At 57.0% G+C, this 15904-nt stretch overlaps 4 protein-coding genes across 4 annotated transcripts; 2 read left to right on the top strand and 2 right to left on the bottom strand.

Annotated features, from left to right (window-relative positions):
- Positions 1-58: 58 nt before the first annotated feature.
- VTN49DRAFT_7536 (uncharacterized protein) lies at positions 59-1260 on the top strand (the record flags this gene model as incomplete). The annotated part of the gene is made up of 3 exons (XM_069415816.1): positions 59-154; positions 205-793; positions 848-1260. 3 exons carry the CDS (start codon positions 59-61, stop codon positions 1258-1260), a joined length of 1098 nt encoding a protein of 365 aa, XP_069271897.1.
- A 410-nt stretch (positions 1261-1670) lies between these two features.
- Positions 1671-3392, top strand: VTN49DRAFT_7535 (uncharacterized protein; the record flags this gene model as incomplete). The annotated part of the gene is made up of 1 exon (XM_069415815.1): positions 1671-3392. One exon carries the CDS (start codon positions 1671-1673, stop codon positions 3390-3392), a length of 1722 nt encoding a protein of 573 aa, XP_069271896.1.
- A 230-nt stretch (positions 3393-3622) lies between these two features.
- On the bottom strand, positions 3623-10063 carry VTN49DRAFT_7534 (uncharacterized protein; the record flags this gene model as incomplete). The annotated part of the gene is made up of 2 exons (XM_069415814.1): positions 3623-5704; positions 5759-10063. 2 exons carry the CDS (start codon positions 10061-10063, stop codon positions 3623-3625), a joined length of 6387 nt encoding a protein of 2128 aa, XP_069271895.1.
- A 1653-nt stretch (positions 10064-11716) lies between these two features.
- VTN49DRAFT_7533 (uncharacterized protein) lies at positions 11717-15512 on the bottom strand (the record flags this gene model as incomplete). Its single annotated transcript, XM_069415813.1, has 3 exons — positions 11717-12293; positions 12347-14897; positions 14951-15512. 3 exons carry the CDS (start codon positions 15510-15512, stop codon positions 11717-11719), a joined length of 3690 nt encoding a protein of 1229 aa, XP_069271894.1.
- Positions 15513-15904: the final 392 nt, after the last annotated feature.

The raw sequence follows: 15904 nt of genomic DNA, 5'->3' as shown, positions 1-15904 counted from the left end.
CAGCAAACCAAAGCTGCAGCCTTGACAACGGCGCCTGGGGTCAGATCAATTGAAAACAATGGGCGAGGAACGACCTTCGACTCCGCCTCGTGAGCAGGCGGCTGGAGGCGAGTTGCCTCCACCGCCACTGACCCCAGAGCAACTCCGCCGAATAGTGAGCTCCTTGCGGAATGACTCCCAAGAACTGAACGCTGACCTCTCCAGGAAATCAACCGTATGAAAGCCAAAGCAATCCGAGAGCAACGCGAGAAAGAGGCCGCCGCCGCATCCGCGGCGAACCAGACCACCGGCGGAGTTAAACGATCGTTCTCCGCGATGGCAGCGGAAACGCCCGCATCGCAGCGCGACGCGCGAACGAACAACAACCGACCACTGGAGAAGATCCGGCCGGCGCGGAACTTCACCAAGTATGTCGATTACGATTTTAGCAAGATGACGGACACCAAGGGCGGGTTTCTCACAGAGGAGGACGATCCGCACAACAAGGCGCTCCATACCCGGGAGGAGCAAAAGGAAAAGAAGCCCGCTCATATGACGCAGAAGGAATGGGAGCGGCATCAGTTGCTCAAGGCGATGGAGAAGGAGAAGGTCGGGCCGTTTGAGCCCGGTTTGAGCGTTTTGGATGATAAGGAGCAGCAGAAGAAGTGTCGCGAGTGCGGCAGTCTTGCGATTGACTGGAAGTGGGAGGAGGCGTTCAAGTGCTGTGTCTGCCATGCATGCAAGGAAAAGTATCCCGAGAAATACAGCTTGCTTACGAAGACGGAAGCAAAGGAGGACTATCTATTAACTGATCGTAAGTGTTTCCTATTGGTTCTATGTAATTTCGGGCTAACCGACGGTCCTTTAGCGGAACTCCGTGACCAAGAACTTCTCCCGCACATGAAGAAGCCCAACCCCCACAAAGCCACCTGGAACGACATGATGCTCTACCTTCGCTACCAGGTCGAAGAGTACGCCTTCTCGCCGAAGAAATGGGGTTCACCCGAGGCGCTGGACGCCGAGTTCGAGCGGCGCGAGGCCGAGAAAAAGCGGCGGCGTGAAGTCAAGTTCAAGACGAAGCTTGAGGATCTCAAAAAGCGGACACGCGCTGAGCAATACCGAAGAAGTCGTCAGGGTCTCGCGGGCGGGAACTTTGGCGATATCATCGGCAAAACCAAGCATGAGCATCAATGGGGCAGAGGTGTGGAGAATCCGGAAACGGGGATGACAATTAAGAAATGTGTCGAGTGCGGCATGGAGGTTGAGGAGCTGGAACTATAGATTATTTACGACCATAATGTCGGCAATGACTTGTACATACGAAGGCAACAAGTGGGTTAGAAATTCCAGGCGGATTTCTATGATCTTTGGAGACTGATGATCAGATAAGATAAGATCACGCAACATCATTGGTGCGGAGCAGCCAGAAACCTGAGCTCTCCAACTGACCGTCACCGCAGACGCTCGAATTGTCCACTCTGGACAGCATTTCCAATGCATTCCCCTTCTCCCAAAGCGTCCGCTTCTATACGCCGAATTTCTTGAAACGAGCACGCTGCGCGCTGTTACGAACACAAGGGGAATTCCGCGACAACTTCTAGCACCGCCGCGAAACAACTCAAAACGTCAAGCGCGAAAACAGGACCTGCGCAACGCAACGCGTCCTCCTTGAGAGGACAAAAAAGAACACCATGTCGCAACACTACAGTACCGAACCCCCTCCTACCGCGTCCGCCACCCTCGAAACCACCGTCGGCCCCTTGCACATCTCCCTCTTCGCCAAACAAACGCCGCTGGCCTGCAGGAACTTCCTCCAGCATTGCCTGGATGGATACTACACCAACACAGTCTTTCACCGTGTTGTGCCCGGATTCATCATTCAGGGAGGGGATCCGACTGGGACGGGCTCTGGCGGACAGTCCATCTACGAAGACCCGGAATTTGAGTACGATCCTGATAGCCGCGATCCAAACGAGAAGATTGTTCTGCGTGATGAGTTGCATAGTCGATTAAGGTTTAATCGGCGCGGGCTTCTTGGGTTGGCTAAGAGCGAGGATGGCACGTATGGGAGTCAGTTCTTTATTACCCTGGCGAATTGCGAAAGGGAGTTGAATGGGCAGTGTACGCTGTTTGGCCGGTTGGAAGGGGATAGTATCTACAATGTGATCAAGATTGCGGAAGCAGAATTGGTCGAAGGTACGGATAGGCCAGTGTATCCGGTGAAAATTACGGCGTGTCATGTGGGTGAATTGGGGCCGTTAGAGGGAAAGCTCAAGAAGCGGCAGAGAATTGCCGTTCCGGAGGAGACGGGAGAGAAGCCAACTGTGCAGAAGAAGAAGAAAAAGGGCAAAGTCGGCAAGACCCTGCTGAGCTTTGACGCGGACGAGGGGACGGAGGAAATCAGACCAACCAAACCCAAGTTCAACACCAAGTTGATCTCCCATGCTGAAGAGCTAGAGCAAAAACCAAAAGCCGCCAACCAAGAAGAACGAAAAGAAGAGCCCACAAGAGTCCCCAAAAAGCGCGCGCGCTCACCATCGCCTCGCGGCCAAGAACCCGAAGATGGTCCGCGCAAGACCCGACCAAAGACCCCCGACCCATACCACCAAGTTCCCCCCAAGGACCCCGAAGTCCCCGAACGCAGCCCATCCGAGGAAGAAGGCCCCGAAACAACAAGAGAACGCACAAGACAATCCGCCCTCGAACGAACCAAAGCGGAAATCGAAGCCCTCAAAGCTTCCATGCGCCGAGACGTCGGCCCCACGAAGGAGGAAAAGAAAGAAGAGAAAAAATCGCTCCTAGAATCCATGATCCCCAAGTCGTCAATCCGCGGCCGGAAACGTCCCGGCCTCGGCGCCAACCCAGTCACCAACCCGGCCGCTGCCGCGGGGGCAACCGACTCGGAGGCGCTGCGGTTATTCAACGATTTCAAAGCGAAGCTCGAGTCGAGTACACTAAAACCCTCAACAACCACCAGCAAGAGGCAAGAAAAACCTCGACAACAAGAATCGAAAGCAGATAAAAAAGAAGAAGAAGAAGAGGAGGAGGAACCTCAACCCTGTGACCTCCACTTCATCGTCAACTGCCAATCCTGCCGTGACACTTTTACCGCCAACGCGGACAACGCCGACGGCGAGGATGACGCCAACGACACAAGTTGGATGACGCATCGGCTTACCTTTGGCAAAGACACGCTGGGCAAGGACCTGAATTGGAAGAAGACGCACCATGCTGAGGAGGAGCTTGATAGCTTGATGGTGATTGATCCAAGGGAGAAGGAGAAGGAGATCCGTGAGGCGAAGAGGAGGGAAAAGCAACAACAACAACAACAACGAGGCAGTGCAAAGAGTGAGCGGGATCGGGAGTCGGAGCTACGGAAAGCGAGGAGAGGTGAGAGGGAATGGGATCGCTAGTACATAATAGCAGGCTTGTACGGAGTAGATCATGTAAATGACGGCATTGTCATATTGAATAGCCATTGCCTTCTACCATGCATTCACTCGTATCATTCGACACATCAAAATAAGTACAGTACAAGCTGATATCCATACCAATCAGAAACAAGGAACTAAAGAGCGCTCTATTCGTGTCATCCCATTCAAATACTCACACACATACACACACATGAACAGAAAAACAGGAATTAACGTGTTGAACTATGACTGAACGTCCGATGATGATGGTGATGATGTCCCGATCCTTCTTGATACGAGGACGGCTTGGCGGGGTATGGAATCCCACCGATTGTCGGCGCCGGAGGAGGAGGCGGCCCATGCCCGACGATGCTTGCCGGTGGCGTGTAGGAGCGTGGAATCCCCAGCGTGGATGAGGTCGGGCCTGGTCCGGAAGGTGGTGGGGTGTTAGTGCCATGCCCGTGGCTGCCGAATGGGTTGGAGCTCGGAGGGGCCCCGGTAATGGGTGGCGGCTGCTGCTGGTGAGAGCCGCTGACCATTGCCTGGACATGTTGTTGGTATGCCTGGGGATGGCTATGGTGGTGTGGACGCAGGGGATGATGCGGTGACGGTTGCGTTGTAGACGGTGGAGGACCATAGGGCGAGCCGGTGCCCGACGGAGGGTGTGGCGACGGCACGCTGAGAGAGGGTGTCGCCGAAGGCTGCTGCGACGGCGTCCCCGGCCGCTGCGGGCGAGAGCTGAATGGTGGGACGATGCTAGGTGGTCGCGGTTGGGGTGAGGGCTGTCGATACAGCGGAGTTGGAGCTGATGAAGGTGGATCCCGGGCATTCGTCGCATGCAGGGCTGGCGGTGTTGGCTGCGACGAGTACGCGGACTGGTATCGAGCCGAAGAGGTAGGGGTGTTGTTAACGGACGCCGATAAACTCGGGAAGCTGCCATAGCTCGTCGGAGGAGGTGCCGAGCGCTCACCAACATCGCTCTGCGCCTGCTGTGGCTGCGACTGCTGGGATTGACTTCTTGGATCGAATCGCGCCATCCAATCGCTGGAAGGTTTGGGCCCAGAACTACTTCCCAATGAATAGGACGAGAGGTCCGAGTGCGACGGCCGACTTGAACCTTGGCTCAGGATTGGAGTTGGCTCCTGAACATGGCGCTGGCTAGACAAGTATAATGGCTTCTCGTCGTATCGCATTGGGGATGGCTGAACCGGCGGCGGTTGCGTTGCAGCGTAGCTTGGGCGAGGAGAGGGCGCAGTCGTCACTTCGCTCGCAAGTCGCTTGCGTTGTGGCGGCTCCTCGGGTTCATCGTCGTTCAAAATGCTCATGATATTCGACCGCTTGGCAGGCACTTGGCGAGGTGGCTCCGGAGGCGCCGGCGTCGGGCTCGGCCTGGGCAAATCTTTGCTCGGGGAAGGCAATGTGAGCCCTTGCTGGTGAGCTGGAGGTCCTCCAGCTCCAAACGGATTGAACGGTGATTGCGACTGTCCCTGGCCGATGGACGATGGACGAGCAGGCGAGCGCTCACTGGCAAGCTTGGGCAGCAGAATCGGCGAGGCAGGAGCTGTCGATAAGCTTGAATGTCGCGAATGTGTACCGCCGGCCATTGCCGACTGTGGCGCTGTTGCTTGTTGCTGCTGTTGCTGCTGCTGCGGCGGCGGCGGCGGCTGCGGCTGCGGCTGCTGCGGCGGTTTTGCGTACACCTGCTGCTGTGATCCTTGATACTGGGCTTCTGTCCTAGGCAGGAGATGCTGCGAGGACAGCTGCTCCAGTCGAGGCATCTCGGAGTGAACAGGGGAGCCATGCATGGCAGCGGGATGCGGTGACGAGTGGGGTTCCTGCGAAGTCCTAGCCGGAGCAAGGGCGGTCGTGCGCAGATCACCCCGCCGATCATCGCTGAAATATCCCAAACGTGGGCCCTGGTGCACCCGCGGCGGCGCAGCCCCAGGTTGTCGGGCAGCGCGTGAGGTTTCCTCCGATATCGTGGGGGCCCCTGTCGGTGCTTGAGCAAGTGGATGATACCGACTCGCATTTCGTTCGGCACCCTCCGCAGGTCGCATACCCAAGGGTGGTGGTGAGATAGAAGACGGCACCACGGACCTCGGCTTTTGCGACTGATCAATGTCAGTATGGGGCGCCAGTGGCCGCTGAGTGACCGCCGACGGAGTAGCTTCGTAACGCCTCTTGGGCGCAACATTAGGCACAGGCAATGGCCCGGTAGGCTCTCCCCTCATCTTCTTGGCCTCGGCAACCTCAACAATCTTTTCGAACTCGGTGTTTCCCGAATCAATCTTGCGCTGGTAGTAGTTTTTGACCTGTAGTCATTGTCAGCTGAGTCACGGAAGCGCAGGTGACGTCGGCGACCTCACCATGATAGGAGTCTTTGTCTTCATGAAATTTGAAATGCCTTCAAAGTCCTTCCCGAAGTGCGCAAGCAAGGCCGGGAAATCTCGCACCTCCGTCACAGACCAGTAGCTGGTCGGCTGCAGCGAACCATACCCTATAGTTTCCGTGGTCGTCTTGACTTCTGCACCCTCGTTGCCGACCGAACCTTCCTTGCCACGAGCGCGCGAAGGTCGACGCGAAGCCACTTCCTCCGGCACGCGATCCGGCTCTTTGGCGCGCACAGTCGGATCTATGACGTCCTCCACAGTACCAGGTTCCAGCTTGGCTATCAGCGGCGCTGGCTCGGCGGCAGTTGTCACGGGGGCGACCAGTGGCGACTGAGAAGCGCTTGTTGCAACAATCGCCGGGGCGGGTGTAGGAGTAGGCTGTGCGGAACGAGCAGGAGCGGGTGACTCAACCTGCTGTTGTTGTGCTTCCTGTTGCTGTTGTTGCTGCTGTTGCTGTTGGTGCTGCTGCTGTTGTTGTTGTTGTTGTTGACCTCCACGCGTCCTTCGGCCACCACGAGACCCAGCGCCCGACCTGCCTCCGCGTCGGCCGGCGGGCTTCTCCGGCGCTTCACTGCTGTCCTTTGACCCACGCTTCGCCGCCTCGGCATCGGCAGCAGAGTCGCCGCCAAAAGTCGGCGCCGCAGCACGACGAGGACGACCAGTATCAGTGACCGGGACGGAGTCTTCGTTCTCATCATCAGGACGGACACCGTTAAGATCGGACATGAGGGCATTCGACTTGGGCCGGGTAGAGCGTCTTGTGCGTCCCTTGCGCGTCCAGCGCTTGTTGAGCTTCGCCTTGTATTTGATCTCCTCCTTGGTGAGGTAGTAGTGCATGATACACTCTTGAAAGGTGCGACCCGGGAGCTCGTCGGCGATCTTGCCCCATTTCTTCGGGTACGCCATGAAGGCATCCGTAAAGATCTTGTGTTCCTCCGGCGTGAAGTTATCCTCGGGCGGATAGAAGCCAAACACTTCAAAGGCATCGTCCGGGTGGACCTTGTTGTTGATATCCTTGAACACACAGGCCTTGGCCTCGTGCGGCTCCAGCATGTCAGGGATGACCGCCTCCCGGTCCAAATCCGGTCGGGCAGTTGCCTCCATGCGTCGCCGGCGCTCCGATTCTTCCTGGGCGGAGATAGCAGAGGCCAAAAGTGCATTCTGGAAATCCAACTCGCTGTTGCCCTTGAAGCGCCTCGGCTGCTCCGGAGCAGGCGTACCCGGCGCCACCCCTGGAGGCGTAGCAACGCCAGGTGTATTGGCCTTTTCTCTCTCTTCCCTCTTTTTATCCAGCTCACGCACAGCCAGACGCCACGGCCGATAATATGAAAGGAACTCATCGCGTAGCAGCTTGTTCTTCTTGGACGTCTCCCGTCGCTGCTTGGCGATTTCGCGGCGAATGGCATCTTTGATCCGTTCGTGCGTTTTCAGATTCTCCTGGTACACGTCCAGATCCGAGAGAGGAGTCGGCGGGCCCGTATTCAAGAAGGGCAGCGACTCCACGGTGATTTCATCTTTAGAAACAGGCTTGACTGCCTCACCATTGGCCTTGTCCTCCGCAACAGTGGGCTCCTCCTCCGCGACCACCTCTTGTACCTTCTCAGCTGCGTCCACATCCGCATCCGTATCCACCTCCTTGGCATGGCTGTCCGGGGTGACCTCAGTGGCCGACGGCTCTGGCTCCTCGGCGACAGTGCCATCCGCAATCATACCAAGGAGCTGAATCTTTAGCAGCAGCTCAACAATCACGGGATCCTCTAATGTCGGGGGTGGCATCTCCGCCTTCAACGCACGCATGTCCTTCTCAAAGAGCTCCTTGCGTTCGTTGAGATATTCCTCTGTAAAGACATTTTCATCCTCTTCATCACTCTCATGCGTAAAGTCCGGAATCGGAGCCTCTTCTTGTCCTTCTTGTTCTTCTCGTTCCGGTGCAGCTGTCGACGGCTTCTCTGGTTCTTCGGTCTCATTCGCATCCGGGTGAACATCTTCCATTTGCACGTCCTCATCTACAACAGGCGCTTTCTCGGGTTCGGCAGGAGACTTGGCCGGGGGCTCAATTTGCGGCTCAACTTGGGGCTCGATTTGAGGCTCCGGCTCGACCTTGGACTCCGTCTGTTGATCTGACGCGGATTTCTCTGGCTCGGCAATAGCCGGTTCCTTCTTGACTTGCTCTGGTTTGAATTCCCCTGGAGCCGCTGAAGGCTCTGCTTCCTTTTCGCCTTGAGGGATGTTGCGGCCTGGGGCGACAGGCGCGCCAGAAGGACCGCGGTGGTTATACCCAGGTCGAAGCCATTGTTTGCTACCTTTGGAAGGTCCTCTGGGACCTGGCGGTCGCACGCCTGCACGCGGTCCGGTGGGCACATTGGCGAGCGACAAGCGAGGCGACGTCTGCGGAGACGTGCTCCGTGCACCGGGAAGTTGGGTCCGAGAGAGCACGGGAGAAGGAGTCGTCGACGCCGGGCCCGACGGCACGGATGAGCTAAAACTGTGATCATGCGGCTGAGACTCGGAAGACTCGCGACGTCGTCGGAATGCAGCTGGGGCGGTTGGGGGGGATTGCTCGGGTCCTGGCCGGGTCGCTGCGGCAGGACCAGCCGGTGCCTTGGGAGGAGCGCGGATCGGTGTTTCTTGTTTGGGACGCGATTCGACAGGGGTCATTCGAGCAGCGCGAGGTTCCGATGGCGGCTGAGGAGCAGCGCGGTCAGCCTTTGGTCCAGTTGGTGGTTGCTTGATCGTGGCCAGCGAAGGTTCCTCTGAACGAGGCTTTTCGCTTTCCGCCGGCGGCTGTGGTACCTTGACGGGCACCGATGGTGGTTTGGAGGGCGTTGAAGGAGCTGCTGGCGGCAGCGTAACGGATCCGAATGCAGGTACCTGCGGAGCCGATGGAGGTGGGGAAGCTCTGGAAGCTGACTCTTTGAATAGCTCCAGCCGAGACGGGTGCACTTCAAGCCGGTCGCTATCGCGTCGCTGCTCTCGGGGAGGCACAGAAGTGACGGACGATGGCCTGCGAGGCGGCTCGCCAGGCCCTTGGTCGACCGGCTTACTGTCAACCTTCGCTCCAGCACTGGGGGTAGATTGCGGGCCAGCGGAAGGAGCCGAAATGCTGGGTGCACGGCTGTCCAGCCTGCTGGGCGGCGGCGATGCTTTTCTCCATGAATCCGGAGCAGGCCGTTCGCGGTCATCACGTTCGAAACGTGGCCGATCATCATCCCGTCTATCGCGCCAGTCTCGATCTCGCCGATCAAAATCCCGATCCCGATCTCGATCTCGATCCCGATCCCAGTCTCGATCCCGGAAATCGCTATCACGGTCTCGGTCGCGGTCGCGATCTCGAAGTCTGTCTCGATCCCGATCACGTTCTCTATCGCGATCCCAGTCACGATCTCGGAAGTCGCTAATCTCTCTATCACGATCCCGATCCCGATCCCAGTCCCGGTCGCGGTCCCGAAGTCTATCACGATCGCGCTCTCTATCGCGGTCCCAATCGCGATCTCGAATGTCAGGCTCTCTATCACGGTCTCGATCCCAGTCTCGATCCCGATCTCGGTCTCGATCACGATCACGATCTCGATCTCGATCCCTATCGCGATCCCACCAGCTATCCCGGGAACGACTCCGCCGACGATAGGAATCCCATTCGCCGGGAAAATACCCACGTCCCCGGCCGCGGAAACTGTCCCAATCACCCCTGCCACGGCCACGGCCAGGGCCTCCGCGGGGTGGAGGTGGGATACCCGGACCCGGCCCATCATTCGGATTGGACGACGTCGAGACCAAACTGTCCCGGGAGTTGCGACGCATCCTCACGATATCGCCATCCCGCAAGCCGGAGTCACGGGCATCCCGAAAGTCCCGTGGCTCCCGAGGCGGGGACCGAGACCGCCTATAGCTCCCTCCACCTCGCGCATCCCGCGAGTCAAAGTCTCGATCTCTCCGGCCCCAGTCACGATCCAGGTCACGACGATAATACGAGCCATCTCGGAAGTCACGGTCGCGATCCCGGTCCCGATCCCGATCTCGATCCCGGTCTCTGTCCCTCTCCCTGTCACGGAAGTCGCCGCGCGGTGGGTAGCCCCGTCCGCGGCCACCAAAGGGCGGGCCCCTGGAAGAGGAGTCGACCAAGGCCCTGGGCCCACGAGGCGGCTCGCGGCCTAAAGGAGTGTAATTCGGGTCATCATTTCGCGGCCCAAGCGGCGGCGGTGGGCGTCGGTCGGCAAAACGATGGGGAGAACGATCCCCGCGGGACCCGAACCCAGAAGAGGAAGAGAAGCGCGCCGACATTCCCGACGCATGCTAGGTCGCTGGTCGCGCGCGGGGTCCAGACACGGCGAATCGACCGGGAAATGTGGAAATGTCCAAATGAACTTCAGTGTGAAAAAGAACGGAGAGGCAAAGGGGGCCTGAAGCAGGAGAGCTTCCAGACTAGCGCTGGGCAGGGCTTCAGCAGGCGGCTGCTTGAATGTCACGTGACCGACAGAGGAACGGGCAAGGCGTTCCAGATGGGAGGCCCGGACGAAAGGGGTTTAGCGCAGCCCCTCGAGTCTAGATGGATCTGCCGAGAGTTCAGGGACAACGATCTCTTCAAAGGACAAAGGCGTGATAAGCGCCTTGGAAATAATTCCTTATTGACGAACGTGGCGTGCTGCAGGTGATAACCGGGTTTAGCGTTCGAGGATTCCCTGCGGAAGGAATGCAGCGCCCAATGGGCAATGTGGGAATGCCCGCAGCGAGACGATGCCCAACGGAGACAAGCGTTGGAATACTGTAATGTCCTCGTCGCGTGTTGGAAAGTGAAAGTTTGCACTTGCGAAACTGAGCAATCCAGCAATTTGTCAGCTCGTGATTTAACCAGACCTTCAAATTGGAAGACGAATTCAGCTGGAGGAATCAACCGATTGCGGCACTAACCAGGAGACCGTCTGTGCGTTGGACGGGTCCGATCAACGACTCGAGTCAGCCCGACCTCACCGGCCCATGTACTCCTACCCAATCCCACGTTTATTCTGCACTTAACGCCGACCAGGAATCAGAAAATCAAGAAAGACGGCAAGGTCTTGAAGAGCGGAATGAACGAATGTAGGTGGATCTGGAGGCATTTGGGGCTCAGAAAACGTGCATGAAATCCATCAGCCAATCAGAGTTCCGGAAATCGGCTGCTCTGGGGTTTTGGATCCGGCCCCACTCTGCAGCTCACGCTTTGCCGCTTTGAGCCGTGTGGCTTGCAGCAAGAATCTTCGATGCTTTCTGATTGGTCGACTTTTCAAGGTGCTCCGAGCGCTGAGTTGATCAGTGCCGGGATGAGATAAGCATGGCTTATCTAAGCTTTCTCTCGTCGATCAGGCTCTGGGAACAACCGATGGATTGCATCTTTATTCCCGAGAAGAGCCGTTTATCAAATAGCAGAGAGGATTTGATGACAAAATAGTAGATACGAGTGGTGATTTTATTCACTACTAGACCCTGATTCCTCAGAGCCCATTGCGTGAATTCCCCAAGGATCTGCAGTCCGAATGCAGAGCCAATTGGGTACGAATGAGCAGTCCAGAAAAATGCCCGACTCGATATGACTTGACAACGTGATTCAAGTCAAAAAAACATGCAGTGCATGTGGGAAAGCAAGACTTTCTGCCTGAATCATGGATCGCGCACTTCCCGAGCGTTTCCGAAGGTCTGCATATGAGTTGCATTCTTCAAGCTAGCATCTACCTAATCCAACACCATCATGCATATCTCCGCGAGATTAATAGGGACTCCCGAGATCCCAACCCAACTCAAACCAGACATTTAAACAGAATCAAATGATACTAAAAAGTAGCAAATGGGTATTGAGCCCATATTCATTGGACAAAACAGACACCCCGCGTTTACACGCCAAAGCGAACACCGATCCCGCTCCGATCCTTCCTTTATACTCCCTTGTCAATCATCATCACATCATGTCTTGTATATCTGAATCACTCTGATCACATTCTTGCGGCATATCGGGCAAACGTCGACCCGGTTAGCGCAGGTCAGGCAGGCACAGACATGTCCGCAATCGTAGATGAGCGCATTTTTCTCCTCCGCGTAGCAGATCTGGCAGAGGTCCATCTCCTCGTCCGCCACCTCCCAGAAGGTAACGCCCTTGCCGTGGCGCTTACCATCCTTGTAGCCGCCCACGTACTTGTTGCCGGTCGCCTTCTCGACGAAGGTCCCCTGGCCGTGTCGCTGGTCATCAGCCCAGTCGCCTTCGTACGTGTCGCCGGACGGATACTCCATCTTGCCCGTTCCGTGGCGCTTGCCGAAAAGAAACTCTCCCGTGTACGTCGTGCCATTATCAGAGATGTGCGTTCCGGTCCCGTTGTAGTAGCCCTTGAGGAACTCGCCGCTGTAGTAGTCCCCGTTGAAGGTCGCCTCAATGGTCTTATGGCCACTGAAGGCGCGGACAGGATGTCTCCGGCCGGCCGCCCACAGGTACTGCGCCAGTTGATCCGGATCCGTCAAGAGTCCAGCCTTGGCATAATTGGTCCGCCTGGAACTGGCGTTAGTACGAACCGTACAAGAAACAAGAGAAGGGGCGCTTACTGTTCCTTGGTCAACTTCTCGCCGACAATATAGCAGAAGCAATCCCGCGCGGGAACCGGGAAGTATTCGGTCGATGCAATGTAGGTTGCATCCACCCGGGACCAGACCTGGATTCGCTTGTCCTCCGGCAATTGCAAGTGTCTGCGGATCTCAGAAACGACGCTGTCATCCAGAGCCGAGAAAAATCCTCCCTTGAAGACGAAAGCTTGTTTCTCGACATCGAACCACTGGATAAAGTAATAGATATGTGGCGGAGGCTCCTTCGGCCCCTCGGTGCTAACTGCGTCATTCGCACTATTTTCAGCCGGGGGAGCATCCCCGGCAGGCGGAGCGTCCGTCATGGTCACATCAGTGGTTTCCGCGGCATCGGCCGGAGCGGCTGGTATGGACTCCTGATCGGGCTGGGATTCGGCCTCCTGAGACGCCACCATCGGATCGGGTATGGAAAAGTAAATGTTTGATCCGGAGAGAATGTGCATCCAGTACCGCACGACGGTCAAGTTCTGGTTCAGCGTCTCGGTCAGGTCGAACAGCCGATTCAAGAGTACCGTCGCTGGGAAGAGAGGCTTGACATCTCCAATCTCCCAGAGACGCACGCGGTCGGAACTGATCTTCTCAGTTTCCGTAGATTTAGCGAGCGCAACCTTCTTGCGGAGTTCAGCCAGGGTTGTGTTTTGGGGCACGGTTAGGGAGAGAACGTTGTCGTTTCGTTTTGCGACGGACATCAAATCATACGCGTCAAAGAGACTGCCAAGTTCCTCCTCATTAAATTTGGATGGCAAACTGTAGACTTCTACCTGCACCGTTCGTTCAGACTCGGATTCGGACTCCTCTGGAACCGTGCGGTACCGCTCCGAGTGGAAGAAAGATACCACGTTCGAAGGCGGCTTCCATTCCTCAACAGGGCCCGGGAGATACTCGCCAACCACGTCGTGACGCACATACAGTACGGCCACGACGCAGTCACGACGAGATTGTTCGACGCTCCATTCTCCTTGGTGGGGACCGACATGATTCTCTAACGCGGCCTTCCGTGTTAGGCACTCAACACGGTTATCAGGGCCATCATCAAACGCCAGCCACTTGGAGCCAGGACCGCCAGGTCGGAGGATACTGAAGAACTTCTGGGACGTACGCCGCCCGCGGTGAACAATGAAGCCGTAGAGATCGTATCGGCCGCATTTGCCATCAGCCACGTAGGACGACACGTCGAGCACCTCGCTCAAGTCCACTTTGTCATACATGAGCTTCCACTGACGTGAGCTGTTGCTGAACCGGTGACGATTGAGCTCAATGTGCAAGACGGGGGGCAAAGACCAACGACCAGGCTTCTTGTCGAGGTAACCCTGGACCAGATCCTGAACCGATTTGCCCTTGTCCACGGTGACGCGGATCCGCGTGATGGGGTCTCCAGGCAAGGCGTTGACCTCCTGCACGCCAATCTTCGGACTGTCAAAGAGCTGTGCAAGCGCATCCTTGGCAGGGGTGCCCTCCAACTCCAGTTCGAGCGACCGCCGGAGCCTCTCCCAGAACTCGACAGCATCGCTTGAGTATTCCTGTAGGTTCCTCAGCGTTCCCGTGAGCTTGTCCGTGTTGACAAAACCTTCGTCCTGACTTCCGAGTCGCCAAATCACTTCCTGCAATGCGGCACAAACAGGGCGAGGCTTCACGAGGCAGTTGGACAGATGCTCAAGAATATCGACGTCTCGGATGATTTTCCGGAACGGGGCCAGATGAACCCAGGCGGCCAGCGCGGCAACCTCCACGCTGTGGTTGATATCATAGTCACCTAGCGGCCGATATCCTGTTAGGACGTACGAGTCCCAGACGCGTTCCGAGCTGCAGGAATGCCACCAAAGAGTCTTGGTAGGATCATCGAATATACGGATGTAGGCGTCAAAAGCCAAGGTATCATTCCGCAGTAGGGCCTGGTATTGACCTCGCTGGCGACGATGAATTTCATCCCATGGACCGTGGAAATTCGTCCAACCCCAGTCGTTACTGTTCGGGTTGAACTGGTGACTCGATGTGTGCGTATAGCGAGTGCGTGGCTCATCTGGGTTATACAAGATTAACCCGACCTCGGCCGAGACCCGCCAGTCTGGCGAAGTGACCTCTCCCTGGGAGCTCTCAGAGCTACAGTTGTGACCTGCTTTTTCGCACACCTTTTTGTAGGTATCGCACCACTCGGTGGATTGTGCCGCGGGCAGATGAACCTGGATATCCGGTTCGCAATCCTGGAGCGACGCATCGGGAGGTCCGCGCAGGACCTTGAAGTCCGTGTCTGGAATGGTCTTGTCCAGCTCGGGAAACTCTCGGGAGCACTCGACGTAGATACTCAGGGAGCTCACGTCGTTCCCCCGCGGGAAGAACTTTATCGTCCACCAGTATCCCGCAGCCCATGCGGGCGGGGAGCGCATTATTTGGGCTCTGTTGGGGCGTTCCTTGGTGCCGCGCACTCCTTTGATCTTCCAGGTGAGGCGCGCCTTCTCGATGGGCCGGAATTCCGGGTCTTCGGGGTCAATGAAGAACTTGCTCTCCCAGTGGTCATCTGTGGAATTCTCGGTCAGCAACTCTTCTGTCGATATGAGAAAAAGTCCTTACAGTCGACTGCACTGGGTTGTGGATAGATTTCCTGCAGCTCCTCTTCGGTGGGAGCGGAATCATCTTCTTCATATTCTACCCACGTTGCCGGCTCCTCATCTTCGTTTGTCTCGTCATCCCCGGCTGTCGACCTTTCTTCGTCCTCGGCCGGCTCCGCCGGTTGTGTCTCTGCTGACGTTTCGCGTTCCTCGCCCTGTTCTGGCGTTTCTGGCGTCGGCACAGGAGTCGAGCTTTGGTCGGAGTCATTCTGGGTGTCCGCGGGAGCGGATTCTTGAGACTCTGCGGAGCGTTCTTCCCCATTGGAGGTTTCTACCGTCTCCATGGGAGTCGGCTCCGCGGCCGACTCGGACTCCGCCTGCTGCTGGGTCTCCGTCGGTTGTTGAATCTCCGGCTGAGACTCTTCCCATGTCTCAGGCTCGGATGGCTGTGCTTCTTGTCTCGGAGTCGGTGCACGGTCCTCGGAGACTCCGGTGTGGTTGACCGGGAGGAGTTGTTGGGGCTCTGGAGTCCCAACCGGGACCGGCGCTGGGAGCGCCGTGTCCACGGAAATGGGGCCATCCATGGTGACTGTGGATTGTAGTGGTCAATAACTTCAACAACTCAATTCTGACCGTCCGCAATCCCCGTCTACTGCGCAATGCCTCAATACCGGGCTGCTACGGTCAGGATCCTCGAATGTTTTCGAAGGTCGGACAATGGCAATGGAGGAAATTGAAGAGACCCGGACAGCTTGTCCGAGTTCCGTTAAATATCAAAGACAGCACCGTGCCATCCAGCGCAGGCAGAAAGACGAGAAAATGAAAAAGAAGCCTCGCCGGGGAGATGGGACTGGAAATTTGCCGCGATAAACACAGGCAGACAGATCCGGACCCAGGATGGTCAAGGAGCTCTAGTCCAAGCTCAGTCGTTAGTTTCGGCTTTGGAAGTCAAATTATATCCAACCCTTGCGCAGAA

The sequence above is a fragment of the Thermomyces lanuginosus genome, assembly GCF_041956635.1.
Source record: "Thermomyces lanuginosus strain ATCC 200065 unplaced genomic scaffold VTN49scaffold_7, whole genome shotgun sequence".
Classification (NCBI taxonomy): domain Eukaryota; kingdom Fungi; phylum Ascomycota; class Eurotiomycetes; order Eurotiales; family Trichocomaceae; genus Thermomyces; species Thermomyces lanuginosus.
This window is presented reverse-complemented; position numbering and strand designations above follow the sequence as displayed.